The sequence below is a fragment of the Conger conger genome, chromosome 11, assembly GCF_963514075.1.
Source record: "Conger conger chromosome 11, fConCon1.1, whole genome shotgun sequence".
Classification (NCBI taxonomy): domain Eukaryota; kingdom Metazoa; phylum Chordata; class Actinopteri; order Anguilliformes; family Congridae; genus Conger; species Conger conger.
This window is the reverse complement of record NC_083770.1, coordinates 23,574,622-23,595,906: the sequence shown is the minus strand read 5'-3', so window position 1 is coordinate 23,595,906 and position 21,285 is coordinate 23,574,622. Positions and strand designations below refer to the sequence as shown.

The 21,285-nt window shown below is 41.7% G+C and overlaps 1 protein-coding gene across 1 annotated transcript; it reads left to right on the top strand.

Moving 5' to 3' along the window:
* Positions 1-1,410: 1,410 nt before the first annotated feature.
* LOC133140930 (thrombospondin-4-B-like) lies at positions 1,411-19,261 on the top strand. The gene is made up of 22 exons (XM_061261238.1): positions 1,411-1,578; positions 3,279-3,476; positions 3,837-4,084; positions 4,583-4,685; positions 5,144-5,226; positions 5,316-5,367; positions 5,967-6,151; positions 7,213-7,350; positions 7,788-7,865; positions 8,157-8,309; positions 8,638-8,742; positions 9,787-9,894; positions 9,970-10,129; positions 11,932-12,050; positions 12,417-12,469; positions 12,640-12,833; positions 13,130-13,308; positions 14,397-14,445; positions 14,990-15,186; positions 16,819-16,991; positions 17,871-18,010; positions 18,349-19,261. The coding sequence occupies exons 1-22, from the start codon at positions 1,500-1,502 to the stop codon at positions 18,408-18,410; spliced, it is 2,856 nt and encodes a 951-aa protein (XP_061117222.1). The 5' UTR covers positions 1,411-1,499; the 3' UTR covers positions 18,411-19,261.
* Positions 19,262-21,285: the final 2,024 nt, after the last annotated feature.

The window sequence follows — 21,285 nt, the reverse complement described above, 5'->3', positions numbered from 1 at the left end:
AATGTATGATATGAGTGTGTGTGTGTGTGTGTGTGACCTATGATTTAAATTTTATACATGACTTTTACAGTGGGGTGCAAAAATGTGAAAAGTGATCGAAAGCAAACCTGAAACCTCTAAATGGTATAGAGTTAAACATGAGACCTTTCTGCAAATTTTAAGGCAAGATTGCTTTTTATTTTCTTTTTTTACTGTTCATAAATAATAGTAAAAATAATTTTTAATTATTTAATCTTGCTTTAAAAATTGAAGAAATGTGTCCTGTTTAACGTTGTACCATTTAGAGGTCAGGTTCGCTTCTGTTCACAAATATCAAATTTTGCGCAATACCGTATATTGATAGGGAACACACTGTTGCTACACAGTAGCTGCAAAAGCTGAAAGAGAATGCAAACAATGGGATAAGTAATATTATTCAGGGAAGGCTCGTAAAAAAGATTACTGGAACCAAGGTGTTCTCATCTTTAAATACATTTGCATCCGCCTCAGCAAATATGTTATTCTTCTAAAGGCTTCTAAATGTAGCTGGAAACTATCTGGCTATACATGTTTTTTAAGTTTGTGCCACTGACTAAAGGTCCAACCCGGCACTGTTCCCAGACCTTGATGGAAAAAGTCGTTTTGGAGACCCAGATTTTTGTAAACAGATTTTACCCAATGGACTGTTAAAATGGCCTTGGGAGCTTGCAGCTGCACTGCCAAAAATGTAGAAAATGCAGCCTTTTCTCATTAATCCAAACAGTAAGCACTATAATTGTTTTGATAGGGAGCTGACATTTAACTTGGAACACTATCAGTAAAACTATATCTTACAGGGATTAGCTATAGGATGTGTAGCAGAAGTGTTTAAAGTTCAAAGTATGCACCACATGTTGTAAAGAACTGAATTATGATGCAGCTAGGTACATGTATCAGCTGAGGCTTTACAATTGTATGTAACTAATTATTTAAATGAATTTGAAATACATGATTAAAACATAATGAATTGTAGTGGATCTAATTTAATGTTTCTAAATGGTTTTTGATATTGGTGTGTTTTGAATTGTAACTCTAAGACAGCTACTTCATCCTTTCTGTTCCATTCATAAATTTATTTCTCTGACACTTTTATGATGAATTGATAATAAATCATAAAAGAGAGTTAATCGTGAAGAAAACAGTAACTTAGAGTGCAGAATTGAGAAGTGGGCAGGCAGCTGAGAGAGTGAGCGGGGAGAACAGTGGCAAAGAGAGGTCCCTCGGGTGGTCTATGGGAGCCACTACCCTTGGCTGGACAGGGATCATCACACCTCAGCTGGAGGATATCCGAAAAGGGCGTGACCCACACAGCCACGTGCTCACCTAGTCATGGGACCGCGCCGCCCATGAGCCAGCTCCCTGGGACTGTACCTCACTCTGTAACTATGACAGTCCGCCTCTCTCCCTGTCTCTGAACCACTTGCTCCTGCACCAGAGCCTCCACTGCTGCGGAAGAGTGCGTCTGCCTGGACAGTAAGACAATGGGTCTGTGGGTTCAGCTGCTGTTCGCCTCACTGGTAGTGTCGCAGTTGTGCTCCAGAGCGCAAGCTCAAGGCACAGGTAAGATGCTGGACCTTTCCTTTTTCAAAGACTGATTCAATGTTAGAAATCTTTACAGAGTATCTTGAGCAGCATCACTTTTCATGGATCTTTTTGCCATTTGATCATATTTTCATACTGTGGCAAAAAGCACCATACTATGTTTTTTTTTCTAAAATTATTAGTATTCTTTGTACATTTTCTTTTTACAATTTTAGTATTTAGATTAATGCTGCTATAAGAGAAACTGCTTTACCACTGTTTTGGTTTGCATCCCACTTAATAAAATCTCACACAGAAGGAGCCTACAGAGTGGCTTTAGCAGACATAGTCCATTAAAATATCCCTTAAAATAGTATCAGACTCTGTGGACATACTGCCATATAAACACAAGGGCTGCTTAACACCACCTTGCACATGCATTGCACTTACATTAATGAATTAACACTGCATTCAATGGGGGCTCCTTAAAAACATGCAGAAAAAGAATAACAATAAAAAAGTGATATATTTACCATATTATAGGATAGGCCAAGACTAAATTACCTCTTTTTGTGCTTAATGACCAAAACAGCATGAATGGTATGACATTGTTCTGTGTGGAGTTGTAATACAACATTTTGAATGTATGAAGTTATTAATGTAGAGCTTAGAAGACTGTCAGAAAAACACTAGTAGCAGTGATAAACTGAGTAATCCAATAATTTAGTGTACAGTGCACTGTCACTGTCTTGTCTTGGTACTCAAGAATGACAAACATTTTTTAAATTGGACAAGAATAAAATGAACTGCTAAACTGTTCTGTAAATGTACATGGAAACACTACCTGTAGATACTGTTTCTGGGATTCAATTATCTATCACTTTGACTGATGAATTTTCTAATTTTCTGAGCGTTAGGCATTTTCTTCACTCAGTTTAGGGAGTTTGTTTTAGGGATTGCTGAACTCACTTGTTTCTATGTGATGAAAATTATTGCTTTTAATTGTTTGTCCATCATAAGGTGTTTAGATTGTATCCACATAAATGTAGATTGAATCCATTGTCTATGATTCATACATCTATTAATCACAAAAAAACTATGTTTTAAGTGAAATGTTTGCATTTACTGAATGCCTCAAAAGACAGGAAATTAAATTTATCAGCCTAACATCAGACTGCTCTCCATTAAGGTATCAGCACAGATCTCTGACAACTGCTACAACCATGTATAATTGCTGCTGTGCCCACTATAATTCCTCAAGAATTGAATATAAGTTCAATTCTTCAAGAATTTAATATACTTAATAATACATTCACTGGGCATTGTTGCATGTGATGACTTGATAATCTTTTCAAATATTTCAGTAGGTCCATGAAACCTGGTCTGCAATACAGTAAATGGAAACAGAAGCAAACAGCATCAACTTGTGTCATTTTAAAGATATTTGTTTCCTAAACTGACTACACAAACCTAATGCTATTTGTATGCAGTAATTATACTATTGATATGATGTATATATTTATTTATTATGTAGACTGGGAGGATTGTCTGCTGGTTTTATGGATGTTCTTAGCACTTACAGTCATCAACAAACCTTGGATGAAGGAGGAATTTAGTTTGACACCTCTGTTCTAAGGTATTCAAAATAAAACCAGAGAATCCTGTTTCTGGTGTGAGTTGGTTGCTGTGTACCCCTAGAAAAGTGGTAGTAGTTTTTTTTTTTATCTCTCCCATTTCAGTCTACGACCTCCTTGTGTCCCCGGACTGTTTGCCTGACCTTCTGCAGAGGGGCCTCCAGGACCAGTCAGTCGATGAAGTCTTCATCCTGACAACATTTCAGCTCCAAACCAAGGCCCTGACCCAAATATTCAACCTTTATAACCCCAAAACCAACCAGAAGTATTTTGAGTTCTCTGTGATGGGGAAGCCAAACAAAGGTGTGTGTGGCCACTGGGCCAAGTGTTTATTCCTAAGTATTATTGAAATGAACTATAAGGTCTGTAGAACGTCTGTAGGGTGAAATACATAATTGTTTTGGATTCAAATACTTCAACGCTTTACTGAGCTTGTCTGCTGTATTGGAACTGATAAAATACTCTCAAAATGTGCAAACCCTGCCCTCTTTGTTGGCTTAGGCTCAGTTGCACCAGGCGAGATCAATCGAGCACAGAAAAGTATTCGAATCCAAAACCATTTTGTATTATTTCCGTGGGTCATCACTTAATTAAGACAGTCGCGTGTAAGATGGCTGCCCTCCCGGTCGGTGATGGTGCTAAAGAACCCCTCTCCACGCGCAGCGATTGTGCGGTTCATGAAGAGCGACAGGAAGCTGGCGTCCGTCACCTTTAACAACCTCTCGCTGGGGGACGGCCGGAGCCATTCGGTCATGTTCCACCTGAGCGGCCTGCGGACGGGGAGCCCCACCACGGACCTGTACGTGGACTGCAAGCTCGAACAGACGCTGGGGGACGTACCTGCGGCCTTCAGAGGCCTCCCCCCAGGCGAGAACACAGTCGAGCTCAAGACCATGTCGAAAAGACCCCGTGTAAGTCAAAGAGCGTGGGTACGCCCTCTACAGCTACTCCTACAGGTTAACTCTCTCACACCACAAACCATCTGACCTTCTGACAAATACAAATAAGGGTTCCCCTGCTGAAAAAAAACTCAAGCTAGGTTTTGAAACCGCTGGTAGCTGGTTGACCAGTTCAGACCTGCACCATACTTAACATGGTCTGACCAGCTCAAGCTATGTTTTGGTAATTTTAGGATGGTCATAGCTAGATTTTACACCAAGATTGTCTTGGGTAGGAGTCGATGACCCCCACCTCCATATGACATGGTGATGCCACTTTTATGTCTGTGATATCACTCTCCAAACCCACAAGATTTGTTAGAACTTGCTACCCTTCAAGTGAGTTGAGTGTCCAGGCATATGGTGTAGACCTGTTGTGGATTTGTCTCTGTGTGTGGGTAACATGTTTTTTATTTATTTTTAAGCTGTTTATTAATAGCAGTTATAAATGTTTGTTTTCTGACTTGACAGGATGTTGTACAGGATCTGAAGCTTGTTTTTGGTGACTCGGTCGACAATGTTGCTTCTTTACAAGACTGTAACTTTCATCAGAGCGATTCAGTGCAAATACTGGGTAAGATCACAGAAAGTAGCTGAAAAAGAAATGCCATGATTGCTGCAAAGTAGCTGGAAAGCAGCCTCTAAAATACTGAAGGCAATATGTCAACACCAGACACACACACACACACACACACTCCATTTCATCACTTTGATGTAAGCTAATTGCTTCCATTTATGTGTTCCCAAGCTTCCTCTCTGACAATCTTCTGGTGTTTTTGTCCTGGCTGCACTTCCGTGGAAATGTTCTGGAAAAGTGAGGTGCAGTTGAAAGGCCATTCAGAAAGCTTCAGGAATGCTCATTAGCAAACATTCCAATTGTCATGATCATTTAAGCCACGGTGATTAATTAGAGCCGGGCTTCCTTTCTCCTACTGCCGTCTAACAAATGCAACACTGTAACCTTTGCTGCCTTGTGCATCTTCTAATGGTGTTGGAGTGAGCCGTTCTCTCATTGGGTCCTGTTTCCAACAGGTGCCAATACCAAACAGCTATCCAATCAGATGCTGGACCTCAGCAGGGTGATCTCAGACCTGAAAGACATCCTCCTACAGCAGGTAGTGCCATCTTGTGTGCATTGTGCTGCAGCTGATTCAACATATCAGGGCATCAGAACTTTTTATAATTGTATTGCATCTGATTGCAGGTCAAGGAAACGGCCTTCCTGAGAAACACTATTTCAGAGTGCCAGGCTTGCAGTAAGACATTTTTTTTATTTATCATAATTTTATTAAGCGCACCATTACTTCTATTTCTGCTGGTCATATGCAACCATGGCATTTGAAAAATGTAACTTTCAATCATTTTTTTGTTGTCGATATCAAATAAGAGATGTAGTAATGTCCTGGGATTGCCTTTTTGAAAATAAATTCAAGGTTAACTGCTTGACAAGCCCATGATAGATCACTTCCCCTAACAAGACCATTATAGAAGAATACTTCACTAATTAGTAGTGTAGATACATGCCAGTGAAGGATTATATTTAAACACAGTTGAACACCTCGGCATCATGCATAAAGCTTAAAGCAGGACAGCTTGATATAAAGCTGATTTAATGCTGGTGTAGATCACTGATCCCTTTGAACATGAATATAAATATGCAGCTTGAATCAGATGTCTGCAGCTTAGAGTACATTTCACTGTGCCTTTACCATAGATTTCCAATAGAACAGATTGAGCTACTTGGCAGCCATTTACAATAATTTTGCCTCTTACTTATTGGTAACTCAACTCATCTTTATGGTGGAAATGTGTGTAATGGACCAACTAAAGTTCTGACATCTGAGTGTTGTTACAGAGCTAATGAACAATGGTGATGATGGTGAAGGAGATAAAGATCCAGAAGATTCTGGCGGAACGCCGTGCCCCCCTGGGTCATGTTTCCGTGACAAGGGGTGCATCAAGACAAAGAACGGGGTACAGTGCGCTCCCTGTCCTGATGGCTACACTGGGGATGGAGTGAGTTGTGATGATGTAGATGAGGTAAGGCATGCCTGTGGGCATTTAGTTTAATGTTTTTTTGTTATTTGATTATAAAGAACCGCTTGCTGCTTTGTTGAAAGTGCACAGCAAAAAGCATCTCAGGGAATGTTTCTGGAAAGACATCTGGGAATGAGTTTGGTGGAAATTGCCCGAGGTTTATTCCATTATTTTATGATCCTGCTATGGTGATTGCAGCGAATGGAATGAATGTTTGTCGTTTACCCAGTAAACCTGGATCCAACAGCAGTGAAAGCAAAGTAGGGGGGGTACTGCTGTGTTTTCATTGGGAAGCTGGGGAACTGCCCATAAACTGTACACATGGTTTCCACTGTATTCCTGTACACTGTATTGTTGTTTAAAGAAATAGAGCAGAACATCAGATATGTAAACCCTTTAGGAATTTTATAAGTGAAGTTGAAAAGCAATGGTTAGTATTGCGGTAGGCTTATTTACAGACTGTTATTCTGTGACTATAAATACTTTAAAAGTCTCTCAGCAGGAGAAAACTGAAAGAATATCTGTGGTCTGTCAATGAGCAGGCAGCTTCTAACTATTCAACTCATACATACATAAACTGCGTCTATCACAGATGATAATCAAATGCATTTGTCAATGGGTGTAAGACATCAGAATTGTTTTACTGCACATGAGAAGATATCACTGCTATCATTTCATTATGTTCTAAGAGTTCTGCTCCAAACTCACTGATTTAATATGGTCCCAAAATGCAGTTATCATTTTACTGATAGAAAGTGTAACTTGTTTTGATGTAATGCTCATATATTTACTTCAGTGGTAAAAACAATGAGAATCCATATATTGTGTGATGCGTAATTGCTTATTTCTCCTGGTTTACTACTCTGTTTGATTGCCCGGTCGATGTGTAACTTGGAGGTTCATATCTCGGAGGTTCTATTGTATGTGCAGCGATATGAATTCGGCTGAATACCTTTTGGATATCATGATGCTCCTGACACAAGTTTGAGGGGTCTGAGGTGTTGGCTGTGTGTTCTACATTGTACTCATGTATCTTTCTCCTGTTGTACTGTGGGACCTGGCAGTGCCAGTTTAACCCTTGCCACCCCGGAGTGCAGTGCGTTAACACGTCCCCAGGCTTCAGGTGTGAGGTGTGTCCGCTGGGCTTCACGGGACCAGCTGTACGGGGAGTGGGCCGGGCGTATGCGCTCACACACAAGCAGGTGAGACACTATTACACAGTGACCACACATTCATGTTTCATCTTAGCAAGTACTGTGTCTGCAGGGCCATTTTTTTTTCTATTCAGGATAGATGTTGATGAAAATGAATTGTTTAATAGAATCCAGTAGACTATTCCCATTTTGTGTTTATTTAGTATTTGTATTTATATTTGTATTTTGTTGTAATTGCACATAGGTTTCTTGAGAATCTGAATATTAGTTCATGTAAGCTAAAGAAAAAAGGTATAATATTAGTATTAACATTAACTAACGTTGAACTTAATATTAAGCCTGAGCCTATATTTTATAACAAGTTTGCTTTAGCAAAAGTTTTCAAAAACTGGCTCAACAATTGAGCCTTGTTCGTGGCTCATGTTCCACCACTGCTGATTGCATGGACGCCGCCTGCATCCACTGGTTATCTGTACTGATTGCAGACGTGTAAAGACATAGACGAATGTGCAGGACCCAACAATGGAGGCTGTGTGGCTAATTCTTACTGTCACAACACTGTGGTAAGACCCTTTCCTGTTCTTTCATCACATAATCACACCCCAAAAAAGTAAAAGAATTGATCCTGAGCAACATTTGCTCATGTAAATCTACACTGCAGGTCCAGTTCTGGTATGTAACATTAACTGACTATGGTCAGCAGTCTTGAGTGAAAGACAAGTAGCTTCATTCTGCCAGGTGTTTGTTAGCCAAGTTTTCCTCTGCTAGTTCCTCTAGTGCACCAAGTGTGTACAGGCGCTGGTTCCCCACCAGCCTGATGAGTCTGGACCTCACAAAGCCCTGGTTCTCCACAGGGCTCGTTCCACTGCGGGGGCTGCAAGGCGGGGTTCACAGGGGACCAGGGGAGTGGGTGCCGGCCGATGAACACCTGCGGGAACAACCTGCAGAATCCCTGTGGAGACAACGCCCACTGTGTGCTGGAGAGAGACGGCACCGTCAGCTGCCTGGTGACCATTAACTTGCTGTATAACTGACATTAAAATGGGCACAAAGCAATTTTTACATATTGGAATTATAAGGTTCTAACTGACATTTCGAGAAAATAGAGCACTAAACATATGTGTGAAATTTTACACAAAAGTGCTGTTTAGAAGTATGAAAAAAAGATCTATTTAAAAGATTGTACCTGCTTGGAGCCCTTTCACTTTAGTATCTTTGAAGCTCAATATCTCAAACATAGAGTGTTACCTAGTGAGATAGTGACATTGTAAAATTGGATCCATCTGGAATGTGTTTCAGTGGGTATGTCTCATATCTATGTTTTGGTGTCTTTAGTGTGACATTGGTTGGGCAGGCAATGGCTTCCAGTGCGGGAAGGACACGGATATCGACGGCTACCCTGATGCGAAGCTCACGTGCAGGGACCCCAAATGCAGAAAGGTATCAATGACCTGCTCTGCAAACCCTCACAGAAGTAGAACATTCTGCAATATGTTTAGCATGTTTACACACTAACCATATTTATAACTGGATGTACACCGATGAGGCAAAACATTATCACCAATGAAGCAAATAACATTGATTATCAACGTTTATAACAATGCTGCATCTCAGGGTCTGGGATGTAATAGATGGTAAGCGATCCATTGGTTCCCGTAGACAATGTGTTAGATGGGGGGGAAATGGGCAGGTGTAAAGACCTGAGTAACTTGGACAAGGGCCAAATTGTTATGGCCAGAAGACTGGGTTGGAGCATCTCCGAAATGGCAAGGCTGACTTCCAGTCAGCAGTGGTGAGTACCTACTGACAGTCCAAGGAGGGACAAACCACGAACTGGCGACAGGGTGTTGGGCACCCAAAGCTCATCAATGTGCCAGGACAAGAAACCCTATCCCATCTGATCCAAGTGCCCATGCTAACCCCTGTCCACCGTTGAAAGCGCCAACAATGGTCAGGCGAGCATTGGAACTGGATCTTGGAGCAATGAAAGAAGGTTGCTTGGAGGAAGAGATGGCACCAGAATGCATTGTGGGAAGAAAACAAGCCAGTTAAGAGAATGTGATGCTCTGGTCAATATTCTGTATGTAGACTCTGGGTCCGGACATGAAAGTGAACATCAATTTTTAACATTGTGGCAGTCCAGGTACACCCCTTCATGGCAATGGTATTTCCTGATGGCAGTGGCCTCTCTGCAGGCTAATGCGCCCTGCACAAATTGTTTGAGAATGGTTTGAGGAACACGATGAAGAGTTCAAAGGTGTTGCCCTGGCCTCCAAATTCCCCAATCTACCTCACAATTTACAGGACTTAAAGGATCTGCCGCTAACATCTTGGTGCCAGATACCACAGGTCTTGACTGTGGTCTTCAGAGGTCTTGTAGAGTCCATGCTTCGTTCCATTACAGTAGGGGAATATGCTGATATTTAGGTACAGTAGAGTCTGTAAATCTTGGTCTATTTGTATAATAGTCTGTTTGTGTTTCAGGACAACTGTGCCTACATCCCCAACTCTGGCCAAGAGGATGCAGACCGGGATGGGCAGGGTGATGCGTGTGACAATGACGCGGATGGGGACGGCATTCTGAACGATGATGTAAGCCCGCTGTTCTTAATCCCCCGGTGAATGATTTGGCTCTCTGAGACCTGACTGGCTTCTGTCCCGGACCAGGACAACTGCTGGCTGACGGCCAATCCTGACCAGCGGAACAGCGACAAGGATTCCCACGGAGACGCCTGCGATAACTGCCGCACGACGGTGAACCAAGACCAGCGCGACACGGACGGAGATGGCAAGGGCGACGCCTGCGATGATGACATCGACGGGGACGGTAAAAATGTCCATTTCAAAAACCCACTCTGTCACAACCCCAAATCCACCAGTGTCATAATAACCAGGCACACCAAGTACATCGAGCAGCCTTAACTGGGCTTTTTTGATGCTCATTTCCTGGTTATGCGAGAGACGGTACTCACTATTGCCACTGCGGTTGGCTTCAGTATAAGTAATTCAGACCCGTTTTCAATGTAAAGTCAATAGTACAATTGCAGTCAAAATAAATCAATAATTTATTCCCACAAGAAAATGTAGTCGCAATCTGTGTTTTTCATCTAATGTGTTAGATGTGATAATGTTAATGAGAGAGGTCAGAGGAGACCGGCCATACTGGTCCAGTAACAGTAATACAAATAACCACGCATTAAAACAGTGGTATGCAGAAGAGCATTTCTGAACACGTGTTAAACGCGTCAAACCTCTATGTGGATAGGCTACAGCAGCAGAAGACTTAAAAAGTCTAAAAAATAAGTCTACTAAATGCCTAATAAGTGTTCTATATGCTAAAGATATTTAGTTATGAGCTAAGGATATGTACAAGCTCAGTGTGGGTTGCAGGATCTCACCAGGTAATCAGTGGGAATCAGTGGGACCAAAAACCAGTGCTCAGCATACTGCTTCAGTTTTGCATTGAGAATTGGTGTAAATTCAAAAATATGTTTAAAGCCAAAAAAGTACTGGACTGCAACAACTGAATTGATATAATACCGAAAAAGATGATCGATTTCATCCAAATGTATTTGCTACTGTACTTGCAGGAGAGCGTGTGAACATATGCTTGGCTCTGTGGGGCTTTTGATAAGCCTTCTGGGAAGATCATTTGAAACACCTGCTTGCGCCAGTAGATCTGCTAAATCAGCTCTTGAGCTAAAATGATTTGTTGAGTTCAAACGTCTGTCTTCCAACATGTGTGTCCAAGTAGTGGCTTTTATTTAACCTATCCCAGTTGAGTAAGAAGGAATGCTTCGCAATATGTGCTCAGCAGTGTTAAACGCCATCTGTTTCCACCATTGCAGGGTAATGATGTGATACCTGATGAAAAGAGACTCAGGCTTTTTCCACTAAGGCCATTTCTCACATGGAGAAAAAGTGAAGATTGAATCTCATAAAAATAAAATAGATCCCAGTTAAATGTGGAATTGAATTGGCTCCCGTTTCTTACAAAAATATTTTCATTTCATATATTCATAAAAAATATATACAATGCACTTCCCATTTTGTGACTACCATTTAAGTGTTCCGTCCAGGAAAATGATGTAATATTAGTATGCTGAATACATGCTGGCATCACTGAAATATGTGTCCAGCCTATGTACAAAATGGACAAAATAACTTTCTGTCAAATATGTCTGCTGCTCTAACTTGCCAGATTTGTTTGACATTTACGGACTGTTAATAGAGGCTGTTTTCCAGACTCTTGGCCAGATCTTTGAGGGTTGGTCCTGTCTAACTGCACAACTAAAAACTAAAAATCTTTCCATGTACTAGTGCCACCTTGTGACAGCATGAGGAAATGACAGTTCAAAATGAATAATGTACTCGAAGCTCAATACCCTTGCATAGAATTCCCACACTCCCTGACATGAGAACAATAACATGAATAAATATGAGTATAGATATGGAAATATTCATAAAGAATTATGTACATAAAATGTGTTTTTTTTTTTTACAAACAGAACAGAATTAAGCAATTTATGTGTTGATGTCACAATGTTCTGCAAGCAAGTAAAATTATAGTGGGCTTATTTTTGTTCTTCACTGTTATACACAAAAGCCAAAAGTGACTTGATTCTTCAGGTATAAAGAACATCCTTGACAATTGCCAGAGAGTCCCAAACTATGACCAGCTGGACAAAGACAATGATGGAGTGGGAGACGCTTGTGACAGCTGTCCTGAAATCTCCAACCCCAACCAGGTCAGGGCAGCACTTACTGGAACAGCATTCAGAGTGTTTCTCATCTCCAGCCATGGAAGCGCTTAGAACTGTCAGGCTCTCTCTGCAAATAGTATGGTTTTAAAATGGCTTCTGAACAGATGACCATGCTGTGATATGGGAATTTTCTAATCATCTCTGTCATTTTAATCGTTCATTTTAATGTGTTTCCGCCGTATTTTTCTGATGTACCGTAGAACATCATAACAAATAACATTTCCATTTCAAAAAAAGAAAAAAAAGGGAGATTAGTCCAGGATGCTAAATCATTTGGATTAAATGTGTAGAAAATCTGCAATATTGGGTAAGTTTCAACAGCATGTTGTTTTGTTCATTTTTCTATTTCAGTCAGACGTTGATGACGATCTTGTAGGAGACTCTTGTGACACCAACCAAGACAGGTACTCTTAACGAAGGCCAGTCATCTCACAGTCTACCAACATCCCTCAGTTAAACAAACATTCCTCACTCAAACTGACATCCCTCAATCAAACTAACATCCCTCAGTCAAACATGCATCCCTCAGTCAAATGAACCATTCCCTTGCACAGATTTGCCCTGTTTCCTACAGTGACGGTGATGGCCACCAGGACTCCAAGGACAACTGTCCCAATGTCATAAATAGCTCCCAGCTGGACACAGACAGAGACGGCCTGGGAGACGAATGTGATGATGATGATGATGGTGACGGCATACCTGACGTCCTCCCACCTGGACCAGACAACTGTAGGCTGGCACCCAACCCTGACCAGATAGACGACAACAGTACGGGATTATTACTGTTACTATTTTATTTATTTTTGCTTATTAGGACCATAACAATGGCTTAATATTTAATGCAGGCACAACAATGTATTGAAATGAATTCTGAAAATTCAATAGGATAAAAAAAATGTAAAGTTAAATTCTGTTGCTGCTTTTTCTTTAACTGTACCTATATTCTGACCCTTGTAGTAACCACATTGTCAGAGATGGTGTAGTGTTTTCTGAATTGTGAATTGTGAATTGTTTCTGTTTATGGTAGTCTGCAGTAACTACATTGCAATGTTTCCTCTGGACAGATGACGGGGTGGGAGATATCTGTGAGAATGACTTTGACCAGGACCGGGTGATTGACATGATGGATAACTGCCCCGAGAACGCAGAGGTCACGCTGACGGACTTCAGGGCCTACCAGACCGTGGTGCTCGACCCCGAGGGCGACGCCCAGATCGACCCCAACTGGGTGGTCCTCAACCAGGTCCTCCACCCTTAGTCAACCAATAACAGAGAAACAACCCCGCTGGAAAAAACCCAGCTCAAGCTAGGTTTTGATACAGCTGGTGGCTGGTTGACCACTTCAAACCAGCTCCATACTCAACATGATCTGACCAGCTCAGGCTATGCTTTGATACAGCTGGTTGCTGGTAATTTCAGGCTGGTCTTGCTGGATTTTACTGCAGGGGACAAATGCATTAATCATGTTTAATGACATCTGCACATTTTCATTTTATCAGTCAGTGTTTGTGCCCACTCAAATTGATGGAAGAAGTTGCAGTGATAGGATGGTTAAGATTGGCCTTTCCTGATGAACAGATCAAAAAAAAAACATGAACATGAACTGATGAGATCAGCCCTCAGGTGACAGGAACAGTTTAAGAGTGGCAGTAGGCTCGGGGCTGTGTGAAACTGCCAATCAGACAGAATGGTGGATTAGACAAGAGAACAACTAAACAAAAGAAGCATCTATAATGTTTCTCCTTTTACATTTAATGATTCAATATTTTGTGGTTAAATCTTTAAGCTATATTAACAGGCCAATTTACTGCAGTGCATCTTGTATACCTGATGCATTACATTTACTTATTGATATTATTTATCAAATGTTAGATGTCAGCCAGATATGTAGTATGCTAGCAAATAATACACACTTTTTCATTGGTCAGATAAAATAGTATGATAGCTTGACTGAGACCCAGAAGGTTGGTGGTTATAACCACTGTTAAATCTGTGCAGCTGTTGGGCCGTTGAGCAAGACCCTTAACCTCACATTGCTCCAGGGGGGATTGGCCCCTGCTTAGTCTAATGAACTGTAAATCGCTTTGGATGAAAACAAGTGTCAGCGAAATGAATGCAATGTAAATAAGACTGGAAATAATAATCAGTCCTCCCAACATTCTGCATCCATATACTGTATTGCATTACCCAGGTTGCCATTAAGTGATTGATATACTTATTATAAATATGTATGCCAAGAAATATGTGAGCTACCCTGCACTCTGTAAAGTCTTCTGTGAAAAGCGCTATACAAAATAAATTGAATTTAATTGAATTTTAATTTCTCCTCAGGGCATGGAGATCGTACAGACGATGAACAGTGACCCTGGCCTCGCTGTGGGTGAGTGACAGCAGACCTAATTTCCACATTTCAATCCTGACCTCACTTTGAATAACTGGGGTTTGAAGTGAAACTTTACAGGAGAAAATGTAAAGCATCCATTGCTTTTGCACAAGCATTATGTTTACTGAAGAGACACCCTGCAATAAGCCCAGTTACATATTGTATATTGTTTAGTATTCGCTTGGAGGTTGAACATTTGTTATAATGTTCATAAAGTCAGATTATTCAGTAGCTCCTGTGAGGCTCATTCCCTGTGCACTTCACCCCTCTGCTGGAAAGTCAGTTGAGAAGTTTCTGTCCAGTATGATCCAGGTTAAACTGGAGATTTTCAAGACCAGGCTTGATACGGTGCTAGATATTCTATGTTTTAGGTAAGCTATGCATTATGTACACTAGTGGGAGGAAAAGGTGAGCATTGCTGGGCTGAACAGCCTGGTTTCATCATTTTGTTATACTATTATACTATGGTATACTATGCTTACTATGCTGTGTTATTTTATGTTATGTTAAACTATGCTATCGTCCATCTGGTGTTTCCCAGGTTACACAGCGTTCAGTGGAGTGGACTTTGAGGGCACGTTCCACGTGAACACAGTGACGGATGATGACTACGCAGGGTTTATTTTCGGGTATCAGGACTCCAGCAGCTTCTACGTGGTGATGTGGAAGCAGACGGAGCAGACGTACTGGCAGGCCACGCCCTTCAGAGCCGTGGCTGAGCCCGGGATCCAGCTCAAGGTGGGCCCAGGGTCATGTGACCAGGGCACGGGGTGGGGTGATCTGATCAGTGGTGTCAAGGCCAGCCCCGCCCCAAAGAGGGTTTATGTGACCAGGTTACCCATATTGGAATACATGAAACGGCAATTTTTACACATTTTGCCATGCATCAGAAATGCGTATTAAAATGTCTTTGAAATGTATTTATTTTCTGTAGGTGTAGGGGTAGGGGTCACGTGACTTCAGGCTGCTCGCTGTGGAAAGTGCCTCATATTTCCTCATCGTGTTGACGGGTTCCTGTAGTTATCTGTTACACAGCTAATCTAATTGCCAACCTTGCTAAAAGGGCCTTTAGTATTACAAATACTCTCTTGCACATGGCACTCTCTCCCTCTCCCTCTCACACACGGCACTCTCCCTCTCTCATGCGCACACGGCACTCTCTCCCTCTCACACACGGCACTCTCTCCCTGTCACATGGCACTCTCTCCCTCTCTCACACGGCACTCTCTCCCTCTCACACACGGCACTCTCTCCCTCTCACACACGGCACTCTCTCCCTCTCACACGGCACTCTCTCCCTCTCACACGGCACTCTCTCCCTCTCACACGGCACTCTCTCCCTCTCACACACAGCACTCTTTCCCTCTCACACGGCACTCTCTCCCTCTCACATGGCACTCTCTCCCTCTCTCACACAGCAATCTCTCCCTCTCACGCACACACGGCACTCTCTCCCTCTCACACGGCACTCTCTCCCTCTCACACACGGCACTCTCTCCCTCTCTCACACGGCCCTTTCTCCCTCTCCCTCTCACACGACACTCTCTCCCTCTCCCACACGGCACTCTCTCCCTCTCCCTCTCACACACGGCACTCTCTCCCTCTCACATGGCACTCTCTCCCTCTCACACACGGCACTCTCTCCCTCTCTCACACGGCCCTCTCTCCCTCTCCCTCTCACACGACACTCTCTCCCTCTCCCACACGGCACTCTCTCCCTCTCCCTCTCACACACGGCACTCTTTCCCTCTCACACGGCACTCTCTCCCTCTCCCTCTCACACACGGCACTCTCTCCCTCTCACACGGCACTCTCTCCCTCTCACATGGCACTCTCTCCCTCTCACGCACACACGGCACTCTCTCCCTCTCACACGGCACTCTCTCCCTCTCTCACACGCACTCTCTCCCTCTCTCACACGGCCCTCTCTCCCTCTTTCACACAGCACTCTCTCCCTCTCCCTCTCACACACGGCACTCTCTCCCTCTCACACACGGCACTTTCTCCCTCTCCCTCTCCCTCTCACACACGGCACTCTCTCCCTCTCTCATGCGCACACGGCACTCTCGCCCTCTCACACACGGCACTCTCTCCCTCTCACACTCGGCACTCTCTCCCTCTCACACGCGCACACGTACACAGGGCTAGTTCTGAGATCCAATCTAGGAATGCATTATAAAAAAGGCACATATAGCTGAATGTTTTGTGTGTATATCTTGCCCTGCAGTTTGTAGAACACTCATGCAGTTAATTTAACTGAATCAAATTTAATCAGTTTCACATCAAACTTAATACACTATATACTCCAGTCTGCAGGCTTCTAGACTTTGTGAAGATTTAAAAGCCGTTAAATCCGATTCTCTGGTCCAGGTGGTGAAGTCGAGTACGGGCCCTGGGGAACACCTGCGGAACTCGCTCTGGCACACAGGTGACACCAGCGACCAGGTGCGTCTGCTGTGGAAGGACCCGCGGAACGTGGGCTGGAAGGACAAGGTGTCGTACCGCTGGTACCTGCAGCACCGGCCCCAGGTGGGCTACATCCGGTGAGCCAATCCCAAGCCATCCTGCAGGGTTATCACTGGCCTCTCATTTTTCTCTACATTGTTTGTGCCAAGCGTAGACTTAATGCATTGTGCACCTGTTGGTTCAGTCCAGTGCACAGATCTGGTTACGAAGCATCTGTGCGGGTTTGATTTGTGCAGGGCCAGATTCTATGAAGGTCCCTCTCTTAAGAAGCGTCTGTTTGTGTTTGGTTTGTGCAGGGCCAGATTCTATGAAGGTCCCTCTCTTAAGAAGCGTCTGTGTGGGTTTGGTTTGTGCAGGGCCAGGTTCTATGAAGGTCCCTCACTTAAGAAGTGTCTGTGTGGGTTTGGTTTGTGCAGGGCCAGATTCTATGAAGGTCCCTCACTTAAGAAGCGTCTGTGTGGGTTTGGTTTGTGCAGGGCCAGATTCTATGAAAGTCCCTCTCTTAAGAAGTGTCTGTTTGTGTTTGGTTTGTGCAGGGCCAGATTCTTTGAAGGTCCCTCTCTTAACAAGCGTCTGTGTGGGTTTGGTTTGTGCAGGGCCAGATTCTATGAAGGTCCCTCACTTAAGAAGTGTCTGTGTGGGTTTGGTTTGTGCAGGGCCAGATTCTATGAAGGTCCCTCACTTAAGAAGTCTCTGTGTGGGTTTGGTTTGTGCTGGGCCAGATTATATGAAGGTCCCTCACTTGAAAAGCGTCTGTGTGGGTTTGGTTTGTGCTGGGCCAGATTCTATGAAAGTCCCTCTCTTAAGAAGCGTCTGTGTGGGTTTGGCTTGTGCAGGGCCAGATTCCATGAAGCTCCCTCACTTAAGAAGTGTCTGTGTGGGTTTGGTTTGTGCAGGGCCAGATTCTATGAAGGTCCCTCACTTAAGAAGTGTCTGTGTGGGTTTGATTTGTGCAGGGCCAGATTCTATGAAGGTCCCTCGCTGGTGGCTGACTCCGGCGTGATTATAGACACCACCATGAGGGGCGGGAGGCTGGGTGTGTTCTGCTTCTCCCAGGAGAACATCATCTGGTCCAACCTGAAGTACCGCTGTAATGGTGAGCTCCGTTCGGCTCGACTTGCTGCTCTCCACGTATCACATGGTGCGACCTGACCAATCACAGATGGTGTGAACTATGAAATTTTAGTGCAAATGGAGAGCAAGGATGTCTTGGTTCTAGTTCTGAGAGGTTGCAAACATTTATATTAATATTCTCAAAATGGACAGAAATTAAGCTATTGCAAATTAGAAAATGACAGCCAATTCTGGTACAGGTAAAGTAAATTAATTGTAATTTGTGAATAAGAATAAAGAGAACCACAGCATATTGCAGCGGCTAGGGGATCCGGGCTTGGTGACGTCTGTGCCAGTGTTTTTTTTCTTCGCTCTTCACAGACACAATCCCGGCGGACTTTGAAGAATATTCCACACAGAACACCAGCACCTCTCCGTACTGATCGATGTGACGAACAGCAGACTTAAGAGAAAGAGAGGAGAAACAGAACATCACGGCAGTGAAGTCTCAATGGGAACAACTACCACACCCCTCAAAAAGGATTCTGGGAGTACAGGGACCAACACATTCAATAACAGCACAGGCTTGCCTGTTAGAAGGACAGTTATGTAATGGTTAGCTTGTCCTTGCTGCTAAGTTTTCTTTTTTTTTTTTTTTCCTTTTTTTTTTTTTTACAAACAGCTTTTCATAATTTGGTATTTATTATATAACATTGTTAGATGATCTATAATCTAAACATATTATGTCATTGTTTGTGATGATTCAGAAAGAACAAGAGATTTGTATCGACACAATTTTGGCCGTCAGTTTTATAATGCAAAAATATCATTTGTGTCTGGTTAAGAAATGTTAAACATCAAAAATGATTGAAATTAGAGTTAGCTCTTAAATGCACTTGAGGAAATCACTTCAATTTAATAATTTTTGGTGATAATAAAGATAACTCAAGACCCTTAATTCTCATAACTCACAATCATTTTCTATTTCCTTTTATCATTAATATGAATAAGTTGCAATGTAAAATAAATGGGTAATTTTTAAATTAAATTTGTTGTTAAAAATTTCAGATTACTTGTCGGAAGAGAAGACAACACCATTATTAGCTTTAAAAATGTTTTATTGAAATAACAAAGTTATTAAGCAAACCATCTACAGCGTAGAATTTGTGTTCTGGCTTCCGCAGTGTGCACCTTCAAGGGCTTTTTTCATACTGCAGAATATGGAATTGTGGGGCATTTGTAAATTCCATACAAATGTAAAATAAATGGTAAATTAATGAAAATCAGTCAAAAAGCATGTTTTCAGCATTTGTATTTTTGAGGGGTTTTTCTTTACACAAGGCGATGATGGTCTACCAAAGTATGAACATAACTACACCAATATTTTCCACGCTGTACACATATATAAACCCACACATACTGTTAACATGCATACCCAGTGGTTATTTGAAATGAAAAATATTGGGAATATTGTCTTCAAAAGGTTTAATTTATGCAGTCATTATATGTCTTTCACACAATGACAATATGCTCTTGAAAACAACACTTCAAGTAGTTCATAATGAAAACAAATTCACAAGTATTGCTCATTCATATTGTCTACTGCATTCAAACAAAATAGACACATCTCATATAGATCCAGTAAGAATTGGGAAAACCAAAGCACATAACAGATACATGTACAATCCAGGAAATGGACATGAACTGGACAGTTCTATAGTCTGCATGTTGTTCATTTTATTTGAATGAGACATGGCACAGGTTAGTAGCTGGAGCAGTTTTATTTGTTTGGGTGACACATATGAGCATTAAAGGCAATGTGGTGTTCTGTGAGTGACTGAGTGAAGTGATACATTTTCAGTGACATTTTTCATTTTTAGAGAAATAAGAATAATTAATATTTTATGGCAGGTAAACCTAAATATGTAAACTTGGCAGGAAGATATTCATCTTGATATTGAAACTATACTCACCGAGCACTTTATTAGATATTTCTTACTTTTTTTTTTTTTACTTCTACTACTGTATCCTGTACTGTATCCACTTTAAAGTTATGAGGCACTGTGTGTTCAGAGATGCTCTTCTGCACACCACTGCTGTAATGTGTGGTTATTTGTGTTACTTTCACCTTCCTGTGACCTTTGACCAGTCTGGCCATTCTCCTCTGCCCTCTCTCATTAACAAGGCGTTTCTGTCTGCAGAACTGCTGCTGATTGGATTTAAAAAAAAAAAGATTTTTGCACCAACCATTTTTTCCCCATTCTGATGGTTGATGTGAACATTAACTGAAGCTCCTGACCCGTATCTACATGATTGTATGCATTGCACTGCTGCCCCACAATTGGCTGATTAGATAATCGCATGAATAAGTAGGTGTAATAAAGTAAAAGTGTTCCTAATAAAGTGCTCGGTGAGTGCATATCTGTTCTTCTGTTCAAGGTGTAGATGACTAAACCAAACATAAGTGAGTGACAGATCCTTCCAAATAAAATTTGGTAATGCATTCTGTGGACATTTCTGGACTTCATTCCTAAAACAAACATTCCCACTATGATATGTTCTGACCATGTCCAATCTTTACACAATAATGCTCAGAGGTTCAATATGCAACCTTTGTTCAAATATTTTCGGCTTACCATTATATTAAATTATGTATAAATAAGCAAAACTGAAAAAGCCTATTTACCACAAAGGAAAATCTGCAATTGTATTCAGTATAATCTGATTTATACAACAAAATACAAAGAAATAGAGGCAAATACGCAAATATTGTCTAAGGCAAGGAACATCTCATATTGCTAATTTTACTGTGTCTTATACCCTAAATCAGTTCACAACATATAAAATATAAACATTGAACCCAAATGAACCTCAACTAGAACACAACATTAGCACTCATGCAATTTGTTCTGAGATATAATTTCTATTTTCTATTAAGAGTGAAAAGGTTGTTTTAAGCAACTGTTACTTGATGCAAAATTGTTAGCGTGAAAGCACTGACAATTAGCATTGCTCCTACAGAATACAAACATTACAAACAACACAAATCAAATGACTTAATTTCACACTACTGTAAAACCTGCTTGGAATGTTGTATTTTTGAAGTTTGAGGAATACTATGTTCATATCTGTCATAAGTGCTGGTAGAGTAGAAAAATAAAACCTGAAGTTACAGTCCTGCTGATATCAATAAGAATATTGACTGTGTATAAAAAGAATGAAGAATGAGGAATTGTACAGTACATGCAAGATTAAAGTGCAAAGTATTTACATTTTATTTTAACCACCTTGAGGGGCTGCAGTGTCTGCAGGTATTTG